The sequence below is a fragment of the Mus caroli genome, chromosome 10, assembly GCF_900094665.2.
Source record: "Mus caroli chromosome 10, CAROLI_EIJ_v1.1, whole genome shotgun sequence".
Lineage (NCBI taxonomy): Eukaryota > Metazoa > Chordata > Mammalia > Rodentia > Muridae > Mus > Mus caroli.
Genome location: NC_034579.1, coordinates 10,413,201 through 10,428,450, shown reverse-complemented (window position 1 = coordinate 10,428,450; position 15,250 = coordinate 10,413,201). Strand labels below are relative to the sequence as shown.

Here is a 15,250-nt window from a genome sequence, read left to right as displayed (position 1 = left end):
GTAATATATTTTTGAATCTGCTGCCATCACAGATTAGGATTAATAGTTTTTTCTGTATTATGTTACCAATATTTAGGACTCACGGCTAATAAAAGGGTGTAATTGTATATGCCATAGTAAATATGGTAACCAGATTCTGAAATTAATAATCAGGTTATATCAACTTCCGGAGGCAACTGATAATAATTAGGCTATTCTCCTAATCAGAGATGTGAAATTTTTCTCAGTTAGATTCCTGGCTGAATTCAGCTGAAGTTCTGGGTTATAAAGAATTCTTAGGTTGGGCTGGTCGGGTAACACAAACAGTTTAAGAGTGTTCTGAAAAGCCCGATGATCCGGGTTCCATCACCAGGACCCACAGAGTAGGGAGCTGCGTCCACCCAGGTTCCCACTGGCCTTTGCGTGTGCATACTTACAAGCAGACACATTCATAGGAAAATAAGTGCAACTGTGACAAGAGAATTTAAAAGTTTAGCATAGCATTTAGAAGCTGTTAAATATTATGTATCATCTTACCGCATTCTAATAGCAAGTCATCCCCATGCCTTGGGAAATGAAATTAAGTTTGGGAACACAAAAAAGACCCATTCAAAGCCCATCAGAAATGAGGAGCAGGCATTGGAACTCACAACCAGGTCTTATTTCTCAGCTTCATCCCATGACCGCACAGTATTGAGACAAGAATTGTGAAAAATGGCAAAGGAAGTGGACTTGGGCCGAAATGTGCCCCAAATGTGAACAGAGGAGGAGAGAGCCACAGGGAGAACACAGAGAACAACCTGGGCCTTTAAGCCCAGCAGGGGCCAGAAGAATCAAGTTTCTTGGACTAGAGTGGAAAAGGCTCTGCAGTCACAGGAGGAACTTGGTCTTCACCACAGCCCCATGCCGAAGGCATTGGGAATACTTAAAAAGTTTGAAGCTGACTAGAGGTACAATCAGATACTGGACTTCAAAAGGATGTTTTGCTTCTAGAAGAGAAGGCTTATTCCTAAAGGCTAAGAAAGATAAGAAGGCTGTTAAAAAATTCCCAGTCAAGAGATAGATAGTGGTTGTCCTATTCTATATGGCCATGTCTTATTCACTTGGTGTCATCTGAAATCCCAGACCATGTTGACCGAAGGAAGGAACGATGTCTACCTCCAGTCTGCTAATTCCTGGAGCCAGCCAACCATGACCTGCTAGCATGCATTTCTGAATGGAGACCAAATAGTGTACTTCAGATCTCTAGCTGCCTCATCTACCCAACTCCAGACAACTCTGCATGCACTAACTACCTCTGGGCAGGGGTGCCAGAGTAGCACCAGCAGCCCTCATGCTTCAGAGCCTAGTGAGATTATTCACACTAGCTAACACTAAGCCTATTCAGTCTTCCTGACACACTTCACCACCAAAAACTCCACTACAGGGGTTGCCCATGTTCCTCTCCCCTCACATACACACCCGTTCCTTTTGCCTTATAACCATCCCTGATGCCTATGGAAACCTCATGGGACATAGCATGAGGTCCTTTCCTTTTAGGACCTGTGGTAAAAATGTCCAGTGGCATCTGTTGAACGTCTGTTCAGTTTACTACACCTGAATCATGGCAGGGACTGGAGAGAGAGGGTTTTGTGCTATGATCTGGAGGCACCATGTTCTCCACAGGCTCTGGTGATTGACTGCTTGGCCTCTTTTGGAGAGGTTATAGTGTCTTTGGGTGGTAGGGCCTAATAGAAGGTGGAGAGGTGGCTTTAGGTTTACAGTATGGTCTGTTTCTTGTTCAGTGTCTGCTTTCTGATGCACCAAGATGGAAGCAAGGGTCCTCATACTCTTGATACCGCACCCGCAGATCTTCCTAGTGTCATGACTCCTCTGCTATGGGGTTTGCACTCTCAAACTGTGAGCCAAAAGAAAGAAGTCCCTTTTTGATTAATGTGCTTGTTGACCACAAAATGACAACCAAGGGGAGTGGTGCAGGCTAGATCGGAAAGCTGTTAGGTGACACACCAATAGAACTTCGTGATTGACCATAAAGAGGAAGAGTGGGTGACACCAGTGTCTGCATGTCTAGTCTGGCAGCAGTCAGAAACCATTGAAAACACAGACACAGACCATGTACTGTCTTCCAGTGCTAAGTGCTCCACACACACAACTCATTCCACTCTCTGTAAAATCTTACTTATTAGTCTTATTTTATATGACTTCAAAAGGAGACAGAGTGGGTACAGGATTTTCCGTGGCAATGGTTAGCTAACTGTTCCTTCTTCCATTCTGCTATGCTACTTGGCAGTCCACTGGGCTCCATTCTCCAGCTTCCTTTGGCATTGGCTGTGTCTGGCTGAATTCTGGTTATCAGAACATGCTAAAATTAATATGTGATACATGGGACCTGCCTGGCTCAGAAAACATATCATGTGCTATTTTGTGTTTTCTGTAAAATTCAACCTGTCTGCTATGAAGATGGATCTGGACACTAACCACGTCCTGTGATGACAGGAGAGCCATGAGGTGGATGGAATATAGGTCTCTAAAGAATAAAAGGATTTAGTGTAAAATTTCAAATTGTAAGTAGCTTAGTTTTTTTGGATTTTTTTGTTTTTTGTTTTTTTGAGAAGCCAACAGGTAGAATTAAAATATTATTAGGAAGGTGTCTATTTGCCTTCTATCTAAACTCTGCCATTTTAAAATGCATATACTGGTGGGTTGGACTTGGAGGCTTATACTTTTAATCCCAGTGCTTGGGAGGTGGATGTCTGTTAGTTCAAGGTCAATCAGGTCTACAAAGCAAGTTCTAGGTCTGCCAGTGATATATAGGGAGAACCTGTACACAAAAATGTAAAACAATTCTTGGCTTCTTGGTTACATAAACATTCAGTAGGGCAAATCATCACTTACAGGCAAGAAATTAACTGCCCTAATTACTCTTTTCCTTGCTGTGACAAAAGATACCTGTCAAAGCAACTTAAGAATGGAGGATTTATTTTAGCTTACAGTAGGAGGGGATACAGAAAGAATAATGACAGCAGCTAGTCACATGATGTTAGCAGTCAGGAAGCAGGGAGAGATGGATGCTGGTACTCATATTGGTTTCTCCTATTTCAGTCCATGATCCCAACTCATCCGATGATGCTAACCACACGCCTCCTCCCATAAATCTTTCTGGAAGCACCTTCACAGACACACCTAGATGGGTGTTTCCAGGGTGATTGTAAATCCCATCTAGTTGATGGTTCATATTGATCCTCACAATACTTGCTGACCCAGAACACTATTTTTGTGTGGGTAACACACAGTTATGGACCAAACCTCTGGTGTCTGGGTCATTTGTTCTAGTAGAGAACATTCTCTTGTGTCAAGGCCACCATCTGTGATATATCAGAGCTTAGGTTTGAATCCACAGCATCTAATTCCAAAACTCTGCTCACTTGATATCACACAATGTTCCCTCTACATCAATGGTCAACTCTGGGTCATAAGCTCTTTTGTGGTTGCAGATCAAATATTCTGCATATCAGACATTTATATAACAATTAATAACAGTAGCAAAATTACAGTTATAAAGTGACAATGAAATAATCTTATGGTTGGATGTCACTACCACATGAGGAACTATATTAAAGGGCCCCACCATTAGGTTAAGAGGCACTGTTCTAGACAAAGACATCAAGTTTGATTATTGATGGCTGTCAGAGAGATGGAAATTGGCTGAGACCATTCTTTCCCCCCGCCTTGTAACAGTATATTTAATTAAAATGTTTCAGTACTTCCATATGTTGAGGAAAGGAACACCCAGTAAACTAGTCTCACTTTGTGCATATGCAGGTCTGCAGGTGAGAAGGAGGTGAGTATCTGTCACCACTCAAAGAGACATATCTTCCTTTGCTTTGGCTTGTGAAGCTCAGCATATCTTTTGCATTCACAAAACAATAACAGAGATAATGTATTGTTATTTGAACATCTACAGTATTCAGAGAGGATAAGGAGCTCCTTCCCTTCCTCTTAGCCCATGCATTATAGGAATTTTCAGTGTGTATGAGTTGTTCAGCATCCGATCACAGGCTCCATGCAGTTCTTACTGAGTTCTTCCTTTGAAAATGTGGACCACTAGCTTCATTTGAAAGTAGAGCCTCCTGCTACCACCTTGGTGCTCCCAGCCCTAGGACACTACTCAGTTCTGCTTAGCTTTTTTTCCATAACAATTTGCCTCTTAAAAAATTATTATTAGTGTCTTTACCATAATTTATAGAGCAATATATACCTGATATAATGAGAAGAAAAAGACAAAACTGTAACAGATAAAAAGACCTCAGGAAAGTACATCTAATTGGCATCTTATTGCATTAATCAATAGCTGTATTTTTTGTAAACCGTGGCTATGACAGTCCTGAGTAGGAAGTGTTTTCTGTTTAAGTTGTAGTAACTTTTTTGATTATGTATCATAATTTTTTTCTGTGGCAGATTTTTATAATTTTTAAAAATGCATTTGGGATGATTGTCTCAAAGTAACATGTAGTTTTCCTGACTGCCTCCTCCTCCTCCTCCCCTTCTTCCTCCTCTTCCTCCTCCTCTTCCTCCCCTACTTCCTCCTCTTCCTCCCATTCTTCCTCCTCTTCCTCCTCCTCTTCCTCCCCTTCTTCCTCCTCCTCTTCCTCCTCTCCCTCCTCTTCCTCCTCTTCCTTCTCCTCCTCCTCCTCCTCCTCCTCCTCCTTCTTTTGAGAGGAAAGAGTTTATTTCATCTTATGGCCTAGACCATTCTTATGCTTCCAGTTATCATCCCTGGGTAGATATCAAGTTAAAAGCATAACAGAACATAATGTAAATGTTGGAAAAAGAATTATTCGCTGAAGGTGAGCATAGGAATAGACTCCAAAGCAAAGCTTTTCCTGAACGAAGAAAGAATGAGGATTTCATTCAGGGACAACACTCCAAGAACGAGCATACTCCTAAGCATGCACAGTGTAAAGTCAAAACCTGGGAAATAAATATTGGTGTTTGTTCAGCTCAAGATCATGAAGCACATTTTAAAAGGTAGGAGAGTGGGGTGGGGAGTGCAGTGGGAATGCTCAGGTTTCATCAGGAAGTTTTAGCTAAAATTAAAAGAAAACTTTTAAGGTAGATTGATATTTTAAAAAAATAGCCAAAGGTGTGTTCTCCAGTTATCAACAAATGGCAGATGGCCACAAAGATAAGAACCAGATACCCCTTGAAAAGCTACTAGGTAGCCAACATAAGCAAAGAAATAATATTCAGTAGAATCAAGGGCAATGGCCTTATGTGTTATTCCAAAGAACATAGGCCTCTGAGAGAGCAATGTTTCACACCTTATGAATATTCTCAAGAGCCTCTTGGACTCTACTGGCCACTTTATCAGGTACATCTCTAGAACTGTAGGCCCAAACATCCAGAAGCAGGCCATATTTGAGGGGAAAGAGATCAAAAGGAAAGATTTGGAAGGCAAAGCTGTGACCTCATCCTATGGTCTTCAATATCTCTCTCCTGGAGAGATTTTTGCCAGTTGATTTAAAACAACCAGGGAAATAACCAAGGGAGAGTTTGTGAAGTTATGCTGAAAAAGAAAGGATGCCAGTAGGCTTCGTGTGAACGTCCAGACCCAAAATGTCAGATGGCTCAGAGTGGGGGGAGGAAGGGCTTGAGGGAGCATTCTTGGTGTAAATTTGGAAATCAATAAATTAGCATTCCGGAATGACGTTCCTGCTCATTCTTGCCATCCTTCCCCTCAGCGCGGCATTGTTTATATTGGTGTTTATGGTAACTGGTCGGCTTCAGGACAGTTATTTTAATTTTGAGGCCTCGCTCATGGTTAAGGAATGTAAAAAGGAGGTTTCTGTGGCAATGATTTCATTTTAAAATTAAGGTGCAGCTGGTTAATCTCCCCTCCCCATCTCCAGCCCGGGGAGATGATTAACACAGAGTCCTAGGCTGGCTAAGGATAAAACTGCTAGTAAGCTTCACATGATGGAATTTCCCTTCCAATTTTTACTTTTGTTTTGTTACTGTGATTGTCCAGGAAGGTAAGACAGAGATGTTATTTTTGTAGATGAAATCTATTTAGACTGGCCCCAAATCTTGAGAGGGAAGCAAATGACTATGCATGTTTCCTTTGCTTTGTGACACTTTGTTGTTAGTAGCTTCTGCTGTCCTGTAGAGACTCTTGAGAGAACGGGAAAAGTCATCTCAACAGTGGAAGGTGAGCTAATGGCTGGTGACAAAATAAATATAACAATTGATACATAACACCTAAAGCCTTTTAACTTCAACATGCATTTACCATCTTGCTCCACACACATATCTGTACTAGCTTTCCCTTCTGGTGGAGTCTGTGACTGGAGACTCAGCCAGGCAGTCAGGGAGCTGAAGTCCAGCTGTCCAAACCCCTAAGTTCCAGCCATACTCTATTTAAAGTGGTGTGCTGACAGACAGTCAAAAACTTTGGTGGGCAGAATCAGTTTCACTTTGACTTTTATTCATATATTCTATATGTACAACAGCTAATTCAATGGCAATTTTCTAACTAGCTCTTCTTATTATGTTTTTACAATAAATTAACTTAATAGGTATAGGTATAAACTTTATTTTTGCATTCATATTCCTTATATTGATATAGGATTTATAACTAAAATTATACATGCAACTTGCATAAATTTGCACAGGAATCAAGTCCAACTGTACATACCAGCCATAACTGATTTAAAGAGACAGGAAGAGTTCACAGTTAAGGAACCCCTCATCTCAAACTTAACTTCTGAATAAAATTTGTCTTATTATGCCCCACACCCAACATGTTCTGTTCTCTTGTTATGTGATCATTCTAGGGGCTTCCCTGGGCTGCTTGGCTTGTTTATGTTCTGCCACACCTGGCAACTATCTTCCCATCCCTAGAAACCTTGCCCCTCCCTGGCACCTTGCCTCATACCCATGAGCACTTTACAACAAAGATTCCCTGACTAAAGCCTGTGATGCCATCCTTAACGTCTCTTGTCCCAATCCCATACTGTCTACTTACCCTGTAAGTGGAACACATGATAGAGTCCGTAAGCATGTTTGAATAGAGGGGTGAATTAATAAATGAGGAACCTCCTTTGTTCCTTGCTTGCAGGTACAAATCAACATCAAAGAAACATGTTACAGAATGGATGGTTCTAGAGTCAGGCCAAGCTGGATTTGAATCTCAGCCTGTCATACTATACAACTTGTGTTTCTTTTCTTTCAGTGTTTTACTGGTCAGGGAAATGCTAACTTTGATACCAGCTTGATGAGAACTACCAGAAGTAAATACTACCTGTCACACCTAAAACAATAGATATCCACATAGGAACATGCAGGTGTGCACTCCCCAAGACTCAGATGCATAGACATCTAAATCCTTCTTGGAGTTCAGTGTCAGCCCTTTCCCGCTTAGGCCTATAGAAAGACATGCACATTTATACTGGGGCAGACTGAGAGGGCCCACATTAGTCTGGAGAATATGATCTATTTCCCATTTTAACAGCAGAAAGTCTTATCTCTTTGTAAGAGTATACTTCAGCTATTAGCGTGACTTCCAAAGTCCAAAACTCAACTGAGTGTGGAGCCATCAACATGATGCAAATCCCTACCTGGACACTTAGTGCCGGGTACTGGGTACATGTTCTATGATAGACGGTTGGTGTGTTGTAGTGCACCATTATTTCCCCAGCACCAGGAAGAGAGGTGACAGGTGTCGAGGGCTCAGCTTTTGCCAAGTGAATGAATACACCTAGAGACATGTGTCACACCATTATGTAGCTTCCACAGATAGCTGTCCAATTCAGAAGCCACTAGTCCCAGGTGGCTGCCAAAGTTTAAGCTAAATATAATTGGTAACAAATTAAGATTTTAATTTCTTACTTCTACACACCGTGCTTCAAGTGCTTAATAGCCACGTGTAGCTTAAGGGTGTTCTGTGTGTGTGCAAACATGGACTGAGCTCATCACTGCTGAAGGCTTTATTGGTCCCTCAAGCTTGAAAACTTAACAACCCAGGGCCAGAAGGTGGCTCACCATGTAAAGATGCCCACTGTTCAAGTTAGGGGTCTTTAGTTTTAGCCTCTCCCGCCCCAGAGTCCATGTAAAAGTGGACAAAGAGAACCTTCTCCATCTGATTGGTACCTTGTATGCTCACCACTTACACACTCCCACGGTATAAAAAAAACAAAAAACAAAACAAAACAAAACAAAACAAAAAAACTAAAACAAAACTAACTGCCTTTACTTTTACTAACTAGGCATGCCAGGTTAATAAAATTTTTCCCTTTGGTTTCTGTTAAATGAGAAAATAGCTGATTGAAGTGAGGTTAGTACCCACTAGTTTAAATTATTACTGGAAATGCTTTTGTAGAGGGTTGTTCCTGATCAATGTGTTATGGTCCTTGCATCATGTGCTCTACTTGTAATTCTTCCTACAGACATAAGAAACTGTCCTGAGGATAACAGTTTGAGTATCACTACCATCAAACTTAAGCGTTAGCAATGCATATTCATATCTTTGAAGACCTTGATATCCTGCAGTCAGAATACAACTCTAGGCAGACACACTTAGTTAGAAGAGAGATGTCCAGGACTTCTTTATGCAGTCCATGATGCATGCCCTTCCTGGAACTGGGCTCTTTTGTGTAACTGAACAGAGCTTAGGAGCCTAAAGATCCATATCAGCTTTCTTTGGCAGAACTATTGCTCAGAGCAAAAGGCTCCACACCCTTGCTGCCATGCCTTCTTACGATGAGCTCAGAAAGGCATGCACCCACAAACTTTGTTCCCATTGGAAATGTCACACTAGACCTTCTGTACCATTTCCTCTCTTAATTAGTCACAAAACTGCCTAGCTTTTTCTTGTTTCCTTGGAGGCTAGAACCTGTCAACCATCATCCCACAAATCCTTGAATATTTCTATAGAAGAGTCTTTTTTTCTTTTTTTGAAATGTTTTATTCTTTAAGATGATTTGTCATGGAGTAATAAAAAGGGTATCTTCCAGGGATTGTATACTTGGGCCCAAAAAGATGGTTCAGCAAACAAGGTTGCTTGCCACCAAGTCTGATGATCCAAGTTCGATCCCTGAGACCCATACTTTGGAAAGAGGGAACAGGTTCCCGTGAGTTGTGCTCTTTCCTCTGACCTCCATATATGTGTCAGGGCACCAGTGTCTGTGTCCCTGAATGAAAGAATGAAACAATAAGTACTGTTATTAACCATTCTATTTGTGTTGAGAGGAAATTTCATTCATATCAAGCCATATTTATGAAATTTGTGCTTATACAAGACAGCAAAGTTCGAATTCTGGAATTCTGGTTGTGAGTCTAGCCTGTAACAGCTGAGCCACCTCTCCAGCCCAAAAGTATGAATACTGGTTGAAAAACAAAACCAGGTCAGGGTCTATTGCAGAATCTGAAATACTTTATAAGCATGTAACAAATAGGGGAAACCTAATAGTTGGGTTCATTGTGATGAAGTGTTTACATCTGAAGGTGAGCCTAGTTTTAGCTAAGTAATGGATATGAGTATGTGTAAGTAAGATTGCCCACAGAGCATTTCAGGAATTTGAAGATTAGCTTTTTCTGTTTGTCAATATTTAGCTATACCTTAAGGAAAAATAAAATCATTTCTGTCATGTTCTTGAGTATTTTTACAAAGCCAGGCCTGATCAATTACTGCATATCAAGTGTGGCAAGCATGTCTCTCTACAGTCAAAAACTGGTGGGTACTATGGTCTGTATGATGACAGCCAGCTCCAGAGAAAACAACACTGTCCGTGGTAAAGGCAGCTCAGCCATATTGGATGACAGTGTTAAATGAGTAGCTTTGGCTACCACTCCTGGAGATGACTTTTGTGTTTCTGAACGTATTTGACCTTAGCAGCTTTCTCTAGAAATTGAGAGGCAACAATAACAAACAATTTATAATTTAAGAGCAGAGTTGGTCAGAGAATTTGAGCAGCCTACTTACTTCCACAATTTCTGCTTCTATATGTACATACATATATGTACAAGTATTAAAGTATATACATTACATATGTATACACATTTGTATGTGTATGTGCACATACACAAACACACATACACATATGTGTCTCTACATGTATTTGTATATGTGTGGGTACATAGTTGTTGCACATGCATGTGGAAGCCAGAGGTAAACTAAAGTGCCGCCCGACTTGTTTTCTGAAAGCCCTTTATACAGTTGATATTTCAACAAACAAACTAGTTTGGCTGGCTAGTGAGCCCTAGGATTTCCCCCTTCTCCATCTCCCCAGCCCTAAGATTAACAACTATCACTCCCAGCTTTTTAAAATTGAATGTACAGTATTTGATCACATCATACATGGGTACCCTGTTACATTAACCATTATTTCTGTTCTTCCCTTCCCTCAGGACCTCTTTCTAAATTTTACATATACATGTATGTAGTATGTATCAAACACACACACAACCTGCAAAGGCTACTTTCTTGCTCCTGTCTTTCTTCCTTGGATTTGCGGACTCACACAATGGACTAGGAAACAAGACTCTATTCTGGTCTCTGCCCTAGCCATGTACCACTCCACCAGCTACCCTCAGAAACAGCTCCACTCTGCTCACTTTGTGCATGTACAGCTTCATGTATCCTGGGCCATCACACCTGTGCTTTCTCACTTCATTCATCTTCCCTCCAACATCCCTTCCCCATTGAGCATAGATGACAGATAGACAAGAATTTGTTTTGCTTTGCAATGTATACCCAGTACACTGAATGACACTCCATTGCAGCTCATGAGAATGTGTGTTGAGTCTGTCAACATATTATTTCTAGGCTGTGTCCCAAGGCCGTGGGGGGGGGGGAGGTCTCCCTCTTCCTACTTACAAAAGCACAGTCCTGATTACCAACCTTGATTATGACAAAATGTCCCAGTGCAGTTTTTAATTCCAACATTTGATCACATAGAAATCTCCACTACTTATGTGAGCTTCTGGAAAACGAACATTCTCACCCACTGAGGAAGTCCATCATCTTCTCAGCTCATAACAGGCACCCAAGCACTGCTTGATGAACACTGACGAATTGGACAAAGGCAAAGGCCCTACATCCTCTCTAGCCCAACTTTTTCTCCACCTCTCACATAGCATGTCAGAGGAGTAAGACAGAACTCTCCCCACATAATCAAAACGATCTGGAGATTCTTAGTTGGTCATCTTTGTTCACCTTGGATTCATGCTTGCAAAACAGTTATGATTGGCTGACTCATAAACAAAACAGGTAAGGTATACACTTACCAACTTGAGGTGTTTATAATAAAAAATACTGAGATTTCTACATGTTATGAACTTTTTAATTACTTTCATTACTAAAAAGATTCTGGTCTTCAAGATGCCCTTGATCTGTGGATTTTTTTTTTTTTTTTGTATATTTCTGATGTTTTTGTTTTTTACCTTGGAAACAAGAGTGCATGCTTCCTAGGCTCAAGCTTTCTCATTTCTCAGGCCTCGACTCTAGAAACTCCCTGCCATCCAGGCTGATCAGATGACCCATGGAAACCAATAACTACCTTATGACTTGGTTAGAGACCATCTGCAGTTGATTGCCTCTCAAGAGAGATGGAACCTAACAATTAAAATTAGAGTGCAGGTTAAAAGCACCAAAATCCTCTAAGAAACAAAAATCAGAAGTGAAATATAAAACATTCACACACACACACACACACACACACAAGAACTAGACACTTCAAGCATGTAATTGTATATTTATTTCTCTTTTTAAAGAACACTCCTTAATGTAATTCAATATACAAACTTGGTTTCACAGAATTATAATCCACTATATAGCACAAAGATAACCCAGATTGTGTGTGCGCATGCACAAACATGTGCATGCGTGTGCACATGTTGCTGTACCCCTCTGCTCCGCTCTTCTGGACCTGCAAAGGCTCTTCCCACCTTCAACACTGATCAAAAGCCATTCTGAAGGTTATATACAAAAAAACTTCCTCCTACCAAGAGCTGCTTTCTCTTGAAGGCTTCTCTTCTTCATTCCCCCTGAGACAGCCAGGAGTGACACTCTTTCCCTGTACAGAAGGGTAAGGTGACATTTCCTAATGCTGATGGTAACCCTGTAACCATATGGACTGGCTGATGGGAAGAGCTGGGGAGCAGGTCTCCATCCCCTTTCCCCACTTCCACACCCAACCCTCGAGTCCAAGTGCGAACCCTCCCTGCAGCCATAGTTCCAGTCACTATCCTGTGCAGCAAGAACCAAGATTTTTTAAGCCCAGGTCTTCTCCATTGGCAGTGCACAGCACTGCCTACCAAGCCACCGGGCCGGCCGATAACCAAGCTCTACACAGTCCATGTGCTTTCTCACTTTAATTTTAAAGACACTCTAGCATAGGTCTGTGGCAACCTCGCGTCCCACCGAGGAACAGAAAATTGTACCAGTGATGCACTTGTACATATTTACATGGGGCGGAATGTTTTTCCCATATTTTTAGATGAGTATATAGATCAACATGTTCACATAAGACCAAATACTTTTAATATTATTTATAACTGATTTATAAAGCTTTGAAAAAACTCACAATAGCACATTGTTTACTTTAATGCTTTACGGTACTATCCATTTAAAATCACAATCAGCACTTAAGTTATTGTCAATCCAGCAAACAAGAGACAAAAAGAATTTACAAGTTAAGAACCGACTGATACGTTCTTTATCTTTTTTTTTTGTAACTAATGCATAAGTGCAGAATAAGATATTCTAATTTAAATATCTTGCTTACAATGGACATCTCCGTTCTAGTTACGCAACAGTTAAATCCATGCGTCACATAGAAAAGCAATCCACAACATTAAGAAAAATGTACAGTTTATGAAACAAAATAAATATTAGTATTACAGAATCAGAGCTGTACATAAAAGCTGTTCAGTTTTTTATCATATAAAAATATGTTTTAGTGCAACCTCACATATATATAGATGCTGCTTTGCTTTACATCGTTTAGATCCAAGTGTCCAAAAGAGGAAAGAGATTACATTTATTACAAAGCAGATACACAAATTCTAAAATATGTACAAATTACTGCTAAAAAATGCTTATAAGAATATAAGCAAAGTAAAGAAAAGGCACAAACATCTGTACAATTTTCAAAGTACCAGACCCAATAGGTTAATTTCAAATTTTGTTTTGGTCAGGCTCAAGATGACTTGTTAATTTACCTAATTGTTTTCAAAATAACAAAAGTATTTATAATAGCCAACTACTGTAACTTAGGACAGGCATGCTATCAACTTGTTTACTTCTATTCCTAGAAAAACAAAAACAAAACAGGGGAGGGGGAAATGTGGAAATGAATGTGTCCATGCATTGCAGATCAATGGAGTTGATTCTTTTCTGGTGAAGGTTCATTGCCTTCCTCTGTGCTTAAAGATAATTCCTTGCTGCTCTGAAAGTCCACCCGCTTCTCATCCACACTGCTCTTGCTGTAAAACGTGGGGTGAGCTACTGCAGTCTGTGATGTACCAAAAGTGTCCTTTTCACCATCATGTAAGTCAGGGTGGGCGGCTGAGGTACAGGGCTGACCTGGCTCAGGCCCGCCAAAGTGTCTAATGCTGACGTGTGCACTTTCCAAGGGTTTCTGGGGGGACTCCTGTACCCATGTGGGAGGGTCAGCCCCAAGGAGGGCTGCCTCTTCTGTTGCAATCCGGAGTGAGGCAATGGCTTTTGTACAAGTTTGTATGTTTTCCTCCTGTTCTCTCTCCGTGGAATTTAGGCTGTCTTCTGAAGTACTCTGTTTCATCAATAGCCGTGGGGAGGAGGGAGAACTAGGTAGACCAGATGACTGCAAAACTTGAGGGGCTTGTTTCTCATGCCGCCTGGAAAGGATGTAGGGATCCTTGGCAAAGGCCTCCCCTGGTGCTCCTTTCTTCTCCTCAGAGCCCTCGGTGGGCAGAGGCAATGTGGGTGGAGGATGTAAACCGGAAAGGGCAGGCGGCAAGGAGTGAACCATTTGGATCCCACCAACTGGCACCATGGGTATAGGAGCTCGTACTTGCTGCTGAGAGTGTAGTGGAAGATGACTGAAGACATAGTCAGTAGGACCCTCAGGGAAAAGGCTGGAGCCGTGATGTTCATAAGCACCTTCTTGGTCTCCATAGAGACTGAAGTAAGGAACCTGAGGTATTCCTCTTCTTAGATTCTACACAGGAAAACAGAGCACAGAGTTCAGACCTGTTCCCTCTTTCCCTCTCTTTTCCCCTCCCTCCTTCAGGATGCCTGGCACTTAGAAAGAATTTCTCAAAATTGAATAGCTTCCTTAACTATTTTTTCCAGTTCTTTAATGAAGGTATTCCCCTGTGGACAGTGGCTTTTGTTTTTCAAGTGCAAAATGCTAAAGCAACCAGTCTATTTCCCACTAGGCATAATATCACATGATGGGTATTTCTTCATAAGAGCAAGTAAAAAGAATGGATTCACCAGGAAAACAACAAACCAACAAAGAAAACACAAAACAAAACACGCAAAGGATGACTAGTAAATATTGATGGGATTTAAACTCAAAGGGAACAAGATTATCAACTATTTATGCTGTAGGCAGCACTGGAAGATATTCCTTAGGTTTGGTAGAAATAATAAGTTGGCAACAGGCTTTAAGAAAACCATTGTGAACCGGGCATGGTGGCACATGCCTTTAATCCCAGCACTCGGGAGGCAGAGGCAGGCGGATTTCTGAGTTCAAGGCCAGCCTGGTCTACAGAGTGAGTTCCAGAACAGCCCGGGCTACACAGAGAAACTGTCTCAAAAAACCCAAAAAAAGAAAAAAAAAAAAAGAAAAAAGAAAAAAAGAAAAAGAAAAATCAAGAAAACCATTGTGGATAGCCCTGGTACTGTTTGTATTTTGTTGCTAATTCCACTTCCCCAAGAGGGGCTGCCTGGGACAAGGAGTGAATCATGTACTCATGTGACTTCATGTGAACCTTCCCCTAATGAATCAAGACTTCAAGGAACCAATCACTGGGTGAGTAGGCGGGACTTCCTGGTCGGAGAAAGGGATGATGGAAGAGGAGACTGGGCTGGTGGGTGGGGGTGAGAATGCAGTAGCAGAGCTCCCCCCCCCCCACTCGTTCACGTGGCAGATCTGTTGGGATCCACTACTGGAGGATTTAACTTAGAGTGGCTTACAAATTGGGATGCTAGTTGCTGCGCCCAGCGATTGTGTTACCTATTGATTCTAAACTAAGATTGTGTGGTGTTTTCCTTCATGCACCCACT

The 15,250-nt window shown here is 41.3% G+C and overlaps 1 protein-coding gene across 9 annotated transcripts in view; it reads right to left on the bottom strand.

The window, feature by feature from the left end:
- Positions 1–11,709: 11,709 nt before the first annotated feature.
- Hivep2 (human immunodeficiency virus type I enhancer binding protein 2) overlaps positions 11,710–15,250 on the bottom strand; it is a 184,822-nt gene continuing 181,281 nt past the window's right edge. For 8 of the 9 annotated variants that reach the window (XM_029482568.1, XM_029482567.1, XM_029482570.1 and 5 more), the window contains one exon: positions 11,713–14,177. In XM_029482568.1, the coding sequence (XP_029338428.1) occupies positions 13,353–14,177 (825 nt within the window). In that variant the 3' untranslated portion in view covers positions 11,713–13,352. Of the gene's footprint in view, positions 14,178–15,250 lie in introns of all 9 variants that reach the window. The other variant, XM_021174414.2, reaches the window with a different exon arrangement.